Source organism: Triplophysa dalaica, chromosome 15, assembly GCF_015846415.1.
Source record: "Triplophysa dalaica isolate WHDGS20190420 chromosome 15, ASM1584641v1, whole genome shotgun sequence".
NCBI classification, from domain to species: Eukaryota; Metazoa; Chordata; class Actinopteri; order Cypriniformes; family Nemacheilidae; genus Triplophysa; species Triplophysa dalaica.
The window spans coordinates 7765159-7782828 of record NC_079556.1 but is presented as its reverse complement, the minus strand read 5'-3'; the positions used below and the strand labels follow the sequence as shown (position 1 = coordinate 7782828).

Below are 17670 nucleotides of genomic sequence, written 5' to 3'. Positions count from 1 at the left end.
TCAAGTCCATCGGTTTGTTTAGGTTTTGTAAGGCATGAGATCGCTTCCCAGGATTTATTCTAGATTCATGATATATTTATTATAAATCGTTGGTTATGGTCAACTTTAAGTGACAGTGAGCGAACTTCAATCGTGCTGTTTGTAATAATAAGCTCGATCCGGCTTATTTTAGATCAGACATGCATCTCATGTGTAGGCGGTGGTTGGTGTCCACGCTGAGGGCTCGCGGAGGTCACTTCAGGGGCTTTAATGTCACATCATCCCGCAACACCGTGATGACCGCATGGGTCATCGACAAATACGGGAAAAACGAGGTGCTGAGGTTTACCAAAAACGCGCCTCTACCGATCGTCAACTATCCAAATGAAGTGATCGTGAAGGTGCACGCTGCAAGCTTGAACCCCTTAGACATCAGCATGAGGGGTATGTGAGTGCCCAGTCCAAATCAATTCTGCTCTCAATCATTTATTGTAGTATTTCATAAATCGTGGCATCTTTCAATATGTCATAAAGTCAATTGTGAACTGTGCCCTGCATATTATGATTCGCTTGGTCATTGGGAGCTGTCATATAGACTGAACCAACCCATATTAAAATGAATAATGTTAAATAAGTTAAAGTATAGTAACTATGTGTGTTATGGATTGATTGTGATTTGTATTATAGTAGTCTATTTTAGTGGTATTGTCCCCCAAATTCATGGTTCAGTAAAACCATGTTTTGGACTGGGCATGTTTTTGTAGCAACATTTATAAAGCAACAGCCCATCAAGGTGCATTACAGCACATTATCAGAAAAAAATACAACAATTGAAGTAATTGTATAAACATTTGACTTATTTGCTGTATGTTGTATCATTAAGTGTATTTAACATTAAAAAGCCAGTAAGAAATAGATGGTGGGGCAGACGTACAGTCATATACAGTGACAGACTGCGTATGACTGTGTATACAGTGACAGACAGAAATGTATATATAACATATACGTTTTTAAAAAGAACATGTTTCGGTTACATGCAAAGTCATGTAAAAACAAGCCACTACTTTCTTTCGATATAATGAGTGATGCAGCATGTGGGGACAGGCGTGGGAAAGAAGGAACATGTTTAGTATGTCGAAACTTCACACTGTATTTATGTTTTAGAACTATATAAGTTGGTCTAAACAAATGTCGACACATGCCCTTAATGTTTCCTGTAGGTGGTTATGGGGCAGCTACTATGGCCATGAAACGTGACCCACTAAACATGAACCAATCAGGCAGCGAGTTTCCTCTCATCCTTGGGCGTGACGTGTCGGGGGAGATCATGGAATGTGGGCTAGATGTGAAGTATTTTAAACCAGGAGATCAGGTGTGAAGCAGTGCATCGTGGGAAATTGCATGAAATGATCATTGTTCATATAGTAGAAAAGCCTGGAGTAAATGTGATGTGCTAAAGTGTCTTCTTGTGTCAGGTGTGGGCTGCCATCCCTCCCTGGAAGCAGGGTAGTCTGGCGGAGTTTGTAGTGCTCAGTGCCAATGAGGTAACATTCAGTCTCACATTTTGTAGACATACAAATCTACAATGTTTATATTTAAGAAGGGTACAGTATTGTAGATTGATACCTTAACAAAAATGATGTGTCATTCAGGTGTCTCACAAGCCCAATACTCTGAGTCATGTTGAAGCGTCATCGGTTCCATACGTGGCTTGCACAGCCTGGTCTGCCATCGTCAACACAGGAGGCTTGAACAAAGACAACAGTGCAAAGAAACGGCAAGTTTGGGTTCGCTCAGTTATTTTGTAGAGTAGATCATCTTCAGGGGAAAATTGCAGGTGTAACTGAGGCTTTTTCTGTCTCTTATGCAGTGTTCTGATTCTTGGAGGATCAGGAGGGGTGGGAACCTTTGCTATACAGGTGAGGATAGTAACAAGATAGTTTTTAGTTTTTTTAATCATCTAATAAGAAATCAAATTTGCAGTCATCTTTATATAACACTATCTTTTACCTCTCTAAAGATGGTGAAGGCATGGGGCGCTCATGTCACTGTAACATGTTCCCAGAATGCCGAGCGGCTGGTGAGAGATCTGGGTGCTGATGATGTTGTGGACTACACTGCTGGACCAGTCGAAAAGCAACTACAGAATTTACAAAAGTGTGTTCAACCAATTTGTGATAAAATTGATTAGATATATTATTTTCACATAAATTGGCACTTAAAGGGATAGTTCACCCAAAATGCCTTTTGTGTCCATTCAATGGAAGTCAATGGGGTAGATGTGAGTAAATAATGCCAGAGTTTTCATTCTTGGGTGAACTGTCCCTTTAAGACCACTTTTTAAGAGCTGTGAATAAAATGTGATGTTTTTTTCTTGCTCTTTCAGGTTTGATTTGATTTTAGATAATATTGGTGGTGATACAGAGAAATGGGCACTGGATCTCTTGAAACCCTGGAATGGAGCTAAATATGTTACCCTGGTCACACCATTCCTGCAAAACACAGACCGGTTAGGCCTTGCAGACGGGATGATGCAGACCGGAGTCACCGTAGCATGCAAAGTGCTGAAGGTAGGAACCTCTAATCCATGTGCTGTTGAAGAAACAGCTAGAATGAGTTTGGGTGGGTTACAAACTAGCGATGTTAAACAATTACAGTCAACGCTTTTATCTTTTGTCAGTATTCGGATGTCTTGAGATGTATGTGTGGGCTAGTTAGCAGCTTGGATGAATCATTTCACAGAAAGTCTTCCTATCAAAAAAAACCCCATTTCTTTTTAAGATGTTTCTGGAAAAAGAAACTTTGTGTCTGTGAGAGAGAATATCCCCAGCCTCCAAACCAGACTTGTCTCCTTTTTAAGTATAAGAGACCACACTTGTGAAATGACTCGCTGGGGAGATGAAAATGGGGAAGACAATGACACGGAAGAGTTTATTTATGCTCACAAAACACAAAAACTGTAACCAGATTCTGCTGCAGGTTTACTCAGGTTTGTCTGAATTGGGTTTCAGTTCTCTAATCTGTAAAGATGATTAATAACACATTTCCCACATGTCTTATTTTGCATTGCATTGGTTTTAATTTACGTACCGTAAATATACAAATAAAAATACACTTTAACTATATACACACTCATATCCTGCATGTGAAATGGCAGAAAACACGATCGAGTAAGATGTCATTAAGGATTCTTGAGGGTATTCGGCAGCTTTTTGAAATAATATGCACTTTGGCCGTGTTTGCTTTGATGACTGAACAATGTAGCTGGGTTGAAGTTCAGCAGGAAATCCTCACCTCTGCTCTTTCACATGAGAGTCACACACAAACCTTTGTGTTTACCATACATATGTTTGTTTGGTTCAAAATCGGTTGCGGTTTAGAAAAGTGTATAAGGCACGAGTCTATACTGTAAAGTAATGATAGAAACAAACAATTAATGAATTTACAGATAATGACTGATGAATGAATGAAAGAAGTGAAGGTGTTAGAGCTTGAAACTAGTTTGACTTTGGTCGAGTCAATTATTAGGCTTGTGAAAATGCTTTCTTTCTCTTTCTCAGCACCTTAGGAAAGGAGTGCATTATCGCTGGGGTTTCTTTGCTCCAAGTGGCCCTGCATTGGATGACATCAGTGAAATGGTTGACGCTGGAAAGGTAAAGTGCTCCAGTACAGTTTTAAATGTGTGAACATGACCAATCTCACAAATGTTCTCACATAATAGGTGACGTTGAAAAATATTTCTAGTTCATTTGACTTTTGACTGAACTGAATTCCTCTCAGTCCAAATTGCAGAAGATCTGCTTTATTTTTAATCATGTTAAAAAAAAGTGCATGTGATTAGAATGGATCTTATTTCAGACATAATACGGATACAAGACTTTTTGACGTTCTATGAAGACACAATTAGTAGCAAAAGTTGCGTGTAGAGTCAACAGTGTGATAACAGTGAGTGAGTGACACATAGCGCAATATAATTATTTTTTTTAGGTTTTAGTTCCTTGGAAACACTGTGCTATTGTGCATGTATGTGCGGTAATCTGGTTTGGTTGACTTAAAGAGTTTGTGTTTTTGGAAGATATATCTCTTCCAAATATGAAACTTCTGTCATGAATTACTCAAAATAAAGCAAGATATTTTGAAAAATGTTAGCAGCTGAGATTTCCGGGGCACCATTGACTACCATTAGATTAGATTAGATTAGATTCAACTTTATTGTCATTACACATATACAGGTACAGTGTAACGAAATGTAGTTTAGGTCTAACCAGAAATGCAATTAGCAAGTGCATATATACAGTGTGAATAAATACAGAATACAATATTAGGAAAATAATTTACGTTGGGCATGTACTATGAAAATATGACAATCGGTATGTACTATGAACAATATATACAGAAGGCTATATACTGTGAACATTTTAATGTACATTAAAATGGTTGTCAAAGCTTGTCCAGAATTGTGTGTTCTCCTAAATCTTCTAAATATTTTCATTTGTGTGAATCAGAACAAAAAACAATGCGACAATTCTTTCTACTATGGTAGTCAAATGGTCCCTTTTAAATCACAGTTGCTAACATTCTTCCAAATATCTTTCTTTGTGTTTAACCAAGCAAAGAAATGTATGCATGTTTGGAACAACTTGAGGGTGAGTAATATGGAGGACGAGAAATTACTTAAGAATACATAAATGAATATATTAACACATGCATAAATGCATAAACAAATAAAACCCATGCATAAATGCAGGAATAAATAATTAAATAGATAAGTACATGCATATATGTGTAAATAATTAAATCAATATATGCCTAAGTAAATAAATAAAAAATATCACCTTTGTACCATTTCTGTATTTCTACATTTATATTTACATTTCTACATTGATCAATTAATGTAGAAATACAGAAAAAGATGTAGTATTACACAAAAATGGTACAAAGTTTATATTTTTTGACAAATTTATTTATTCACGCATTTATTTATTTAATTATTTATAAATGTATCCATGTTTTTAACTGTTTATTTATGCATGTATTTAATTATTTATTCCTGCATTTCTGCATGGGTTTATTTATTTATGCGTGTAATAATATATTCATTTATGTATTCATACTTAAGTAATTTCTCGTCCTCCATAGAGTAATTCATTACAGAATTTGCATTTTTGGGTGAACTATCCCTTTAAAATGTGATCATGTGTTGAATTTTCATCAGAACCTAATGAAACTTGTGTTGAAAGTTTATTATTTTTAATAATTGAATGTGCTACACTAAGTTTATTTTAGTGTTATCCACTAACCTTTGAGGTTAATCCATTCATTTAATATATTTTGTTTTAGTTAAATAATTATTTTGTTAATATCAAAGCCATCAAGCTCTTCTTCACAACACAACCAGGACCAGTAGAATTTGTTTCCATGATATGCATGTTGTGACTCCATTAACTTTTTACGGGTACGATCCCTCAGAGCAGCCTTTCAAGGGCAAAATGTTGTTTGACGGCTCAAACCAGCAATTTTTTGTTTAAACCAATAACACCACTTCCGTGAATAAACCGCTACGCTCACCTGCACCATCTAATGTAGACAAGATGAAAAGTGACAATGAGAAGTAGATCTTTTACAAAAGCTGAATTCAACAGCTCATTTAAGAAATTTTTGAATTTGTAACTTTTTGTTTTAGATCCGTCCTGTGCTGGAAGAAGTGTTCTCAGTTGCTCAGGTGCCAGAGGCCTTTCAGAAAATGGAACACGGCCACGCTCGTGGAAAAACTGTTGTTAAAATCACAGAAGACCTGAAAGAATAACTATGGCAACCAAACAAATATCTTGTGATGGATATTACATGTCTCCAAAAATCCTGGGTCTTTTTCAGTATGTTTAAATAAAAACTTAATGCAATTTACTGTAATCGGCACAGTGTCTTTATTTTGCATTATTTAAATAGGTCAAAGAAAACATCATTAATGTAAATTGTTACATGTAACAGTATGTTTAGGAAATTTGGACATTGCAACACTAAAGCGATATTTATAAAAAAATGAAACCAGACTGTATCTTCAGAAAATAAAGAACACTCTGATTGCAGAACAGCTGCTCTACGATCAGTTATCAAACCAAGAACTGTCAATATGTGAACTGGAGTGAACTGACTTTTAACTGACTGGGAGTGAAAACGGACCCACATTTTGCTTTCAGTCAGTCTGCAGCTTGATACTAAAAAAGTACAAATAAACGTCTCTTAAAGTGCACATACATAATCCAATGCTGCAGCGCCCCACTGTGGTAGTATCATTGAATTGCAGTCATGACAGTTCATTATAGAAGACACATCAGGTCGTAAGGATCCATTTAATGTCCCTGATGCAGTCTATAGACTTGAAATTAATTGTCCACAGAGACGTCCGTCTTGTAAAACTTCTCAAAAAATATAGAGGTCCAGGACGGCACATTAATCCCATCTCTTACGGTCTGTTTGTGCCTTCGATTCTTAGAAACCATCTGTAGAGCAGCTTACTACTCTTCTGTTTATTAGGAGTGACAGAAATGGTGTCTGTAGTTGAATTTACAGGATTTCCACAGTCCACCTCTGGTTGGGTTTCTGTTCATCAAAGGTGTTAAGAATCACCTGGTTTTTATCATACTGTTGCCCACCTGAAAGAAAAAATATTAAAGTGATTAAATACATCTCAAACTTTTACATTTAGTATCTCATATGTGATATTATATGTGATTGTAGAAAGCAAAACTTTTTAAGAGTTCATAAATGACCAACAAGGTGTAATGCACCACATGACAACATGGTGGCAGCAAAGCATAGTTTCCGCTGAGTTCACATGAGTTGACATTAGGTTAGTTCAAGTTTCACAGTAATTTGAACCTCAAACAGCCTCATTCTGAATCCACTGACAAACAAATGAACAATATAGTGATCCTTCATCATAGGGATTATCGTTTCAGGCCAAATAAATCATCTATTATTACACTGACTTGCTAGTTTAGGGCCCGAGAGACCTGTATGCCAAATGTCAAAATATGTACAGTTATTTTAGATAATACATTTATTAAAATTATTTTCCTTTAAACTAAATGTAAACACGATAAACAGATATTACCGATTCGTTATACCGCAAAGGAGACAAAATATTTTTAACAGTTAAATTTGACAGTAGATATGTATAGACTGTACACGCCTGGACCTGAAGTTTGTGTTTGGTTATTATTTAAGCATTTATTTAATATTAATTTAAATTAAAACTTCTCAACAGTTAATGATTCTTTGCGGATGTCTACCAGAATTTTGGGCCACATAACATTTATTTATGTTATTGTCACTGAAACCATCTATAATTATACGTTAAATTCATACACAAAAAATATGTAAGCAGTTCTTAATCAGTAAGTTAATATGTCAATTTTTCTGTTACATGCAGTTTACTTTTTATTATTCTATAAAACATGTAATGTGTTATCTAACATACATCAAATTTTGGCAAATGTTATTAATGTGTGCTTATAAATAATATATATTTTTCTCTGACATGATGGTGCGGAATGTATGTGGGTGGGGTTGGAAGTGTATCTACCTAAGCAAGCAGTTCGAGCACAGCTGTTAATAGGAATATCGCACAAAGGATCTGACATCAGAGTGTCATCGATAAAATCCCTCTGAGACCGTCAGCAGAGGGGTGTGTGGTTATTTTGAATGACACACACACATTCTCTGTATGTGAACAGGAACTATGCAGAAATGCACAAGTATGCCAACCACGATGCACCAGATTCCCAATCAGTTACTGCTTGTGTACAGTTGCGGAATGACGTTGCATGTTTTTTTTTTAAATGTGCTGTATACTAAATGTTTTACTGCTTGCAATAACTACAGTACATTATACCTTGGTTTAGTACAAGTGCCTGCCAACTGCATACCGTAAATGTAAACGTAGTAAAAACCCAAAAGAGGAGGACAGAAAGATTCATCCATATACAAGCACATAAACAGACCTTTGACCTCCAGCACAAGATCAGGCTTAAAGTTGTTCCGTATGATTCCATCTCCTGTGATGCTCCAGAATTGATTGTCCTTGCCTGGCTCAGGGGAGATATTCAGCCTACAACCTGCCATAACCACACCGCCAGAGGTCTCCACACAACAATCCTCTACCAACTGTAGACAGGGAGAGAGAAAGAGAGAGATGTAAACACAGCAATCGTAGCGATCACAAATACACTTGGTTCGGTAATTTTTTTTTTCTATAAATAGCTAAAATGGCGATCAAACACCTTGGAGCGTAACAGTCCATTCTCATAGACCCAGATCTGCTCCGGACCCCCAGATTCCTCCAGCACTTGGACCCGAACCAGCTTTATATCATCCAGGGGTCCAGACAGAGACATCAGCAAGCCCGTCTCAGCGCTGCGCACCCGGAAATAAACACGTTTCTATTGTAGAAGAGAAAGAACATGCACATAAGGTACAGAAGTACAGTGTCATATGGTCAAAAGTAGATTTTTATGTGTCCATATGATGTACATGTGCCGGCTTTGCCTTGCAAACATATGTGCTATTTCTAAACAATTAACTATCACACCTACAGTAAAGTAGGAGCAAAGAAACAACACATCTCTGTATCTGAAAACACACACAGCCCAGTAATGTAAGTGTACTGTAACTGTATTTACTGCAATGAGAACTGGGACTAGTGATGTTGTGTGACTGAATTATTAACTCATAAAAGTGAAATATTTTAGTCATTAGATATTTATCTCTTGATCAGATTCATTATTAAATATACAGTATATAGTTACAGAACTGGTATTCATGAAGCTCAATTGATAAAGGTGCAAGCAACCCCAATAACATGAGTTTGATTCGAAGAGAAAACACTCAAATCTGACAAAATAGATGGACATCTTGAATGTTCTGCAGTATGGCCAAATGCTTAACCGTAAAATTAATACCCAACTTTGCAATTTCAAGTATGATTTTGCTTTTATGAATAAAAAGTTTGACACATAACAAATTGATTGGCCAATGATATGTGGTTCAATTTAAATATTGTAGTTTTTCCATCGATACAGAGACAAAGTGTTTTCACCTATTTAAGCAGATTTCTCGAAAAACTGACTAGAGATTCATACCTGCAATAATGGCCGCAGTGAACCGATCCGGTCCAAGCCTCTGAACTTCTGCCAATCACCAACTTCACTTGGATGAAGCAGAACCTGACGACCACGGAAATTGCTGTATTCATACAACACCCAACTGTGATGACAAAAAAATCGATCAACTCATTTATTTGCACACCCAAATTGCATTGACAACCATTAGGACGTTTAAAAGTGAAGATTCTCAATGAAACAAGACTATAGAGGATATTTGGAATAAAATAACATTTGAGTACTGCTTCAGAAAGCACTTACATTCCTCCGTTGACCAACAGAGAGCTGACCCGCCCATCAAACCCAGCCAGAGACATATTTAGAGAGCCGTCTGTAAAAATTATTTTACGCCCTCTGAAGTTGGATTTACAGAATAGTGTGATGGAGGGCACAGAAAACTCCTGAGGTGAAGAAAGACAGAGAACTACTGTAAAAGAGCACATCAATCTAACAACATATCTTCTCAAAGAGTTTTGTAAATGCCATAATTACATGCAAGTTGTTATTTCTTCACACTCAAAACTACTTTCTTTCTTTATTTGTAATTACAATGAAAGAGCACTTAGAGATCTGAAGGCTGAAATAATCCTCATGCAAAGTTATTATACGTGTGACCAGTTAAATCATGACTATATTTTATATCATCATCTCTGTCAGTACTCACATGTCCTACAGTGTGAACCGAGCTGATCCTGCAGTTTAAGTCGAGTAAGCCCAATGCTTCAGGGTTTGGATATTCTCCTTCCTCCAGCACATACATGTTTTCAGTGAACTGTGGGCCATCGAACACCACCCAGCTTTACACACACACACACACACACACACACACACACAAAGAAATAGAGAATATTTAAGCCACGTTCACACTGCCACCAAAATCCGATTTTTTTCCTTATATGCGACCCAGATCTGTTTACCACATTCCAGTGTGAACAGGACAAACCAGATGGAATCCGATCTTTTTTAATCTGATCTGAGCCACTTCCCTATGTGGTCCTTAATCAGATACAGGTCTGATGTTTCGCAATGCGACCTCAGTCTGAACGGTCATATCGAAATTCATGAGACTTTTGCATCATTGTAGATTGACTTACATCATTTTTCTGCGCTAATTTAAAGATTCACGCACTATTCTGTTGATGGAAGTGGACTTTAAAGCTCAGTTGCCAAACATTAAGTATCAGATTATAAACATAAGCCGTTGCACTGTCTACCGCACGTGAGCCGCACGATGCGATGCAACAAATGACTATAGAATCCATTATAATAAGACATTTTGCAACTGTCACGGCGCGATGCAACGTGCAAACCGACATGTGCACAGCCCGATAGTGGACTGCTCCGGGAATGCTGTAAAAGCATTAAGCATTAAGGCTTGCAGTGTGAACTATATGGCTATAGTGACATCCCAAATATGCACTTTGACCCTCTGAGAAATTCCATGATGGAGTAGGTAACTGCACGCAGTAACAAAGGCTCATAACCAATGAAGCAATCATAATTCTTATTCATGTATTACATCAAGTTAACATCCCTGTGTTATTCTGTTGTATGGCAAATGTTCTCACCTCCCAGCAAGAACTTTGCAGGACATGGGGTGGAAGTCGTCCGGCAGAAACGCTACACTTTCTTCTAAGACCAGAACTTCTCCCTGGAACCCTGGCTCAGAGAACAACTGGACCTGAGAACCAATGACAGGCAAAACATTTCGTTTAAAAAACACAACAGCTACCTCAGGATCACGTCTTCTCACACCATTCATTTAATAGGGTGGTGTGTGTGAATACAAAAATACAGGGCAAGGCCAAACGCCTCAGTGTGACTTGTGTCTGTGCCGGTAGTTACGTGAGTGCATCTAGTTAACAAGAATAACAAGATCTCCATATAGGTATATTAAAAATGGGCATGTTCACACGCCTCTGGACAGAAACAGACACAAACAATACAATTTAAGGCAGGTCTGTCCAAAATGTGCGCTGGCAGAATTTGAACGCCTGTCATTCACAGTGTTACACATTCCTGTTATTCTTAACCCTGCATCCTTATTTTATATTTTTTTAAACTGACAGGACAATGATATTACTCTTACCTGTATTTAAATCTATTCCATCAAATTGTACAGAACCAAAAACCCCCACAATTAGCATATTATATAATTAGCATAATAGCATAATGTTATTAAAATCTGCTTGGTTATAGAAATAACAGACTAGGTAACAGTTATACACCTTACTCACCTTGTATCTTGCCAGATCTTCTGCTCGATCCTGAGAGAGAATAACGCATATCATATAAACAAGTCATAAAGATACAAACGCAAGCGTCTACAGTACTCAAAATGATATTGAATAAAAAAAAGTGAAGTTTAATAGTGTGCAAACAAACAAAATAAGTAAATTACCAAAACAACAGGCTGGAGGGACAAGATCCTAGAGTTTTGTGCACCCCAGTCCAACGGGGTTGCATACAGACCCTTCTCCAAAATATACTGCTCACCTGAGAACTGTGCATTCTCAAATGCTATCCACCTGTGTAAAGTTGGATGTTAAATAGTCAAATGGCTTTCTTTTATCTCATTCCAAACATGAAAAACAATCTTACTGAGACAGAAAAAAACTCATATTAATCTCAATAACAAATAAAACACAGAGATGGAAATCATGCTTTAATCTCTCTTAAATAAACAATTAATTTATTGAGCAGATTTATTCTCCCATTAATCAGAGATTCACTTCAACTGTAGGTTAAATAACGTTTGTTTAATGGGAACAAGGAAGTTTAGAGCTGATTAAGAGATACCATTAATCTACACAGTTTATCTTGTATAAGCGCTGAGCTCGAAAGTGTTTATCTGTATCCTAGACAGCAGTCACACCCTTTATGACTAAAGCAGCACAAGTGTGGCATGTACAGTATGTGTCCTCAACATTTCTGTGAGGCTATTTGGATGTGAAACAGAGGGAGGGGGAGAGAGAGAGAATCATGACTAAAAGTCTTTTATTAGAAAATGACGTGCGTGTGCCTCAGTATATGTGACATGTCTCACACATCAGCATCACCCTGAATTCGTCATGAACTGTCAATATGAAATTCTAAATGCAAGTTAACAATATACGTAGCAAACACAGCCATTATGTAAATTGCGTGGACTACATTAACTTTCTTTTTTCAACATTTGTACTTTGACGTTTTGCATTTTAAATCCTGAATCTGTTTGATCACAGTAGCTGCTTTGTAGAAAGGATGGTTCTGTTTAAAAAAAAGGAAAAAGGCATCATTTTGACCATGATGTGTCAACAGAAGATCACCATGGACCCTGTTTACTTTTCAATGCATGTTCCTGGTCTTATTGTGAATGATTCATTAGCACACGTTATTCAAAACCAGACAAATGTTAGTCTTTGTTATCTATCATCCAAACATAATAGCTTGCTCTTGCTGTGTTCTTTACCTCACAAATCACTTTCATTTTTATTCCTCGTCTCCATCAAATTGATCGCATTGTAGAAATAAAGCACGATTTCACACCGACTTTAAAATACTTAAATATGACAACATGATGTGATTTAATCCAATATTGAAATATTACATTTTGTGGTGATTTATTTACTTTGCGTCGAAAGGGTTTATGATAAAAGAGACGCTCGCATCATAAGACACTGCATCAACCCTTAACTCTGATTACACTTGAGACTAAGCGAGTATCTAGCAAACGTGAGCGGCTCTTTTATTAAAAACCATTTCGACACGCCTGCAGCAGGCACGTATTTTGACATGACGCGTCACACGCATGACGGGCTAAATACATGTTTTGCCGAGCTTCGCATTACTGCTTCCCCTGAAGAGGAGTCACGGATCGCCACTGCTGTTGACTGGTCACACCTGGCTACATGGGCTTATAAACATTTCACTGACAGATTTACTACATTACTAAAGACTAGGGTGTAGAAAAACGTGACGCCTCGGGAATTAAACGAAAGGTTTCGAAATAAATAAACAGAGGATTAGACACTCACACGCCAGAAAGGACTTCCATCGACTGTGTTTTTATTCCAAAACCCGTGCCTTCCATGTTGACGACAGGTTCGAGCAGGTCCAAATTCAATCCTCTCTCGCTGAATTCTCGCTCACTGAAAAGCCTCATGTGAGGAGTCATAAACTCCTACAGGACACAGAACCATAAAATGACTGAAAGGCTTTCTTTTTCAAGAAAACTGCCAAAAAGAGGGTTTATCTGTTTCTTCATCTGATTCTGTGTCAAATAGTGATAATCGCCTTGCTGTGAGGTGTTTATAAATTTCACGTTCATCTTGTGTATTACAGTGAAAGTGTACGTACTGCGAATACAGGCCGTATAGAGAAAAGCCCATCTTCCAGTCCACCCCAGTCTGTGAAGTCAGCGTACTCTCCTTCCTCCAGAAGATGCTGGTGACCCTCGAACCCAGCCACAGAGTAGCCTACCCAGCTTTAAAATAATAATAACATGAATATTTACAAATTAAGGGATAATGTGACTTATATCTATAGTAAACTCATCGGGCATCCGAATAATGACATGTTTTATGGTTGACTTTACGATTCTAATGAAATCAGCAAAGCACCAACACCAGCAGCAGCTGTGTCACCGTACTCATGTAAATACACTCACAGGCCACCTAGGATCTTCAATGAGCCGACCGAACCGAAGCTCTTCCTCTTTATCTCAGAGGTACTGTCCGGACTCTCCTCTTCCGCATTCTTCTCGTGTTCCTCTGTCTCCTCAAAGCTGTAAATGTCTTTTTCGATCTCTATGCACTCCCCCTGGAACATTGGCTTTTCATACAGCACTGCCTGATTCATGACAGAGAGAAAAACTTAATGGATTTCAAAAGCATTCAAAAATAAAGTCTTAGAATATGACCAAACAAAAATCCCTCAGATATCTGAGATATGCTTCATATGTTAAGCATTCGACTTATGTGTGTTTACAGGAGCGCGTCCAGTTGTGCACGGCATATTTGGAATTCAGGGAACTGCTGGTTCATTGTCACTTTGCTTGGGCAGATAGAGCTCGAGGCCGATCTGCTGCTCTCAGAGTCCTTTCTGGAATTTCAGGCACTTTCTCGAGTAAAGCCGGAGGAACTTTGAGTTACAGTTCAACGCTTAATTTTATAATCACCTAAATAGAGCTGAACATGCCTAGAACAATAACAAACCCTTTCTCCGCTGGACATGCTCAGTCTGGTCTACAACCTGTCTGTTAACCTGCCTGTGACAACAGGTAACTTTAGTGCCGGGGTGTTCAAAATGTATTCTTCAGACACATGAAATTTAGGTTTAAACAATTTTCTGTAGAAAAACACTCACCTTCATTTCGTTTGGATTTTCCACCTTAATTTGACCCTGTAATAAAGGCAAAAGGAACAATTTTATATATTGACACATAACATTGTTCCTGAGATGTATTTTCATGTTTTTCCAACAGTATAGCAGAATGCTCTTCTCTATTAATTGAAAGTGAATGGTGACCATGGCTGTCCAGCAAGATTTCTAATGAATAATGACTTCCCTATCAGTTCCTCACACAAAGCTACCGTATCATATGTCTGCAACAGACTAAAGCATAAGTCATATTAATTACCTTTGTGTTAATTTTTCACGTGCTATTTTCTTTTTTTAGAATCTGAATTGCCTAGTTCCTATCTACTTGCATTTGGTGGAAAAGATCCCTTTGAATATTTAGTCTGCCACAGAAAAATCGTACAGGCTGGCAATTGGCAAAACACGGTGAGTAGACGCTACAGTGAAAGACAGTTTCACCCCGACACGGTTAATATTTTGAGGCAAACTGGTCTAAAGTAAATGGCGCAGTATTTTTTTGGTTATTTAAACAGTGTGTTATTAATATACGCATATAGATGCATGTACACTCTGCTTATTACACACAGAGGGACGCGCAGTTGCACACACAAACGCCAAATATTTAAAAAGAAAGGACTACGATGTAGAAGATTATTATTGTGTACATAAAGATAAAAATCCGTCTTGTCCTGTTGATGGTCTGCTCGCTTTAACCTTGCGCATGAGCAGATGCGTTTCCTTGCTAGAGAACTGATAAGTTTTGTCTGCTTGCAAATTCCACCGTGTAAATAGCTAATCTGCCATTTTTCCTGTTGTATAACTTGCCAAAGTGGATTCGAGCATGGCCTTAGTGCGCTTTAGACCATGCGGTTGGATTGTTAAAAAAGGGCCAGAAGAATTTGAGAAGGTATATGTATGTATATTCACCATTTTTAGAGGTCGCAGTGATCCAACAAAGGGGTTAGGAAAGCCCCAGTCCTCAGGACAGAGGTACACACCTTCCTCCAAAACAGCCAACAGACCCTGAAAACCTGGATCACTGAAGACCATCCATCTACAAACATACACAGTTACAATAGGAAAGATTACACTATTGCTTTGGCAAGCTGTTCTGGAAAAGAACAAACATGTCAAGGCAAAACATTTCCAAAATATCTTCCAACACGCAACAACAGCATTCCAAAAGACACTCTAAAACACACACTCAGCTGCAATCATAGTCACATGCTTTAACCTCAAAACGTTCCACTTTATCATGCAGCGAAACCAAACATCCATCATATGATCTAACTGCAACTATTAGATTTGCAGTTTTTTTAAAACACTGTACATGATTTTTCATAGTTGACATTTTGACATAAATTTGATCATGTACTACATTTTCTCACATGTACTACACCTCACTTACACTCCTGAGTGGACTTTAATGGAGCCAGTACTCTGAGGAATGCCATAAGAGCAGATCTCAATCATGTCATCACAGAATGAGGACATCCGGCCCATCCCGTTCGGCTCTGTGAACAGGTCGATTTTTGGTATGCTGTAGTCCTGATGACGAATGACAAAAAAGGTTAGCTTGTAAAGCTGAAATCTTTTTATTTCATGATGCAATTAAATTTATATTTTGAAGAACTTATAAATTTGACCTTAACCAACAGGGTAATATGAGTAACTGTAACTGCATGTGACTTTTGCTATCCTGAATTAACCCAGCTTGATGTTGATGACTCACCCTCAATGCCAGTCTAATGGAGCCGATAACCATGGGTGTGGTTGGGAGTGGAAACTCATTTGGACCCACCTCCCCAATGGGCTCAGACTCCACCCATTCATTGACTAATTCTGTTTGCCCTTCCTCCAGAGCGATGGATCGACCCTGGAAGCCTGGTTTTTCATACAGCAGCCAGCTAAAATGAAAATACAGGAAACATGAGTAAGCTTATTGCACAATGCAAGATTCCATTATTGAAACGAAGAGAGGATGAGGGAAAGCTCTTACCATCCTCTGACAACCTTCAAAGAAATGACTGGAGAAAGTTCCATCGAGGTGGCGTCCTCTATGTCCCTAAATATCTCATACGACTCTCCCCCTAACTGAGCTTGCTGGTATATCACAATCTGCAAACAGAATTCAACAAGAAACATCTTCTTGTTACTCAGTGGATAATATAGGCAAGATTATTAAAGATTAAGTTTAAAAAACATTTCTGTTTAAAATCACTTTTGTAATAAAATATCTGCCAGAAGCTAAACAAAAATGAGAAATTTTCCCTCAGCAACAAACTGAAATAAGTCACTTAATTTATTAACTACAAATAAATAAAGACTAAATTAAACCTGAAAATGATATAGCAACATATAAATAATAACAACAAAGTTACAACAGCACATAAGAAAATTGCTCAAAACTAAACAAAAAGTAACATTATTATAATTATTATAATTAATTAAACTCTAAACAAAACTTAAGTCTACCAAGAAGTTTACCAAAATCTACACAAAATACTTACATTTTACTACAAATGACTATAAGTTTCAATGCATGCAGATTACACAGATATAAATAAAGATAATTAGTTACTTTTAAATGTAAAATTTTGCAAAATACCTTTCCAGGGCGTTTGTGAAAGCCTCTGACAAGTGGTGTCTAAAAAACAGAAACATATTCAAACATAATTTCCATTAGAAAGAAATGACTTCACTTCAAATGGTGGGTGATTTGAACCTTTAGTTTTAAGTGGGTTACTGTTTTTACAAACACAATAAAGCACCACATAAAAAACGAGAAATCTGAAGCCCAGAGGGTTTAACATTCCTCTTCTCTTGTGGCTCATGAACCATCTAAAATTCCACAAAAGAGATGAAAGACCAGGCAGGTAGAGACAACCTGTGTCGTCTGAAAGGTTAAGCAAGACTTGTCTTCAACCTACGGAGACTAAATTACAAAGTAAAACTTGTATACACATGTGTGTATGTAGCACATGCTGTTAATTCAATGAGTCATTTAAAGTTGTATTTATGTATATACAAATAATATGACAAAACATAAAAAACTGATTAATTATTTGAAAGGTCCAGTGTATGAAATTTAGTGGCATATGGCGGTAATGTTGTGAATTGGAACCAATAGCTCACACACTCCTCCTCCCAATCAAAGCACTAAAGTGGCTGACACATAACTTAGATGTCA

The 17670-nt window shown here is 37.4% G+C and overlaps 2 protein-coding genes across 3 annotated transcripts in view; one reads left to right on the top strand and one right to left on the bottom strand.

The window, feature by feature from the left end:
- rtn4ip1 (reticulon 4 interacting protein 1) lies at positions 1-5883 on the top strand. The gene is made up of 9 exons (XM_056767256.1): positions 1-423; positions 1200-1351; positions 1455-1523; positions 1632-1756; positions 1850-1898; positions 2000-2136; positions 2366-2549; positions 3540-3632; positions 5663-5883. Exons 1-9 carry the CDS (start codon positions 180-182, stop codon positions 5783-5785), a joined length of 1176 nt encoding a protein of 391 aa, XP_056623234.1. The 5' UTR covers positions 1-179; the 3' UTR covers positions 5786-5883.
- Positions 5880-17670, bottom strand: part of crybg1a (crystallin beta-gamma domain containing 1a) — a 40214-nt gene continuing 28423 nt past the window's right edge. For both annotated transcript variants that reach the window (XM_056767254.1, XM_056767255.1), the window contains 18 exons: positions 17089-17127; positions 16480-16598; positions 16213-16387; positions 15889-16028; positions 15408-15534; positions 14487-14522; positions 13789-13970; positions 13479-13605; positions 13157-13302; positions 11542-11668; positions 11378-11407; positions 10709-10821; positions 9805-9937; positions 9402-9541; positions 9120-9243; positions 8262-8420; positions 7983-8145; positions 5880-6632 (listed from right to left, as the gene is read on the bottom strand). In XM_056767254.1, the coding sequence (XP_056623232.1) occupies positions 6544-6632; positions 7983-8145; positions 8262-8420; positions 9120-9243; positions 9402-9541; positions 9805-9937; positions 10709-10821; positions 11378-11407; positions 11542-11668; positions 13157-13302; positions 13479-13605; positions 13789-13970; positions 14487-14522; positions 15408-15534; positions 15889-16028; positions 16213-16387; positions 16480-16598; positions 17089-17127 (2169 nt within the window). In that variant the 3' untranslated portion in view covers positions 5880-6543. The remainder of the gene's footprint in view (positions 6633-7982; positions 8146-8261; positions 8421-9119; positions 9244-9401; positions 9542-9804; positions 9938-10708; positions 10822-11377; positions 11408-11541; positions 11669-13156; positions 13303-13478; positions 13606-13788; positions 13971-14486; positions 14523-15407; positions 15535-15888; positions 16029-16212; positions 16388-16479; positions 16599-17088; positions 17128-17670) is intronic.

Bases quoted from the DNA above. Each gene is read 5' to 3' on its own strand.
- rtn4ip1 (XM_056767256.1), top strand. From the start codon at position 180: ATGCATCTCATGTGTAGGCGGTGGTTGGTGTCCACGCTGAGGGCTCGC. The intron at 1,524-1,631 runs GTAACATTCAGT...TGTGTCATTCAG, and splicing joins TAGTGCTCAGTGCCAATGAG to GTGTCTCACAAGCCCAATAC. The intron at 3,633-5,662 runs GTAAAGTGCTCC...TTTTTGTTTTAG, and splicing joins AAATGGTTGACGCTGGAAAG to ATCCGTCCTGTGCTGGAAGA.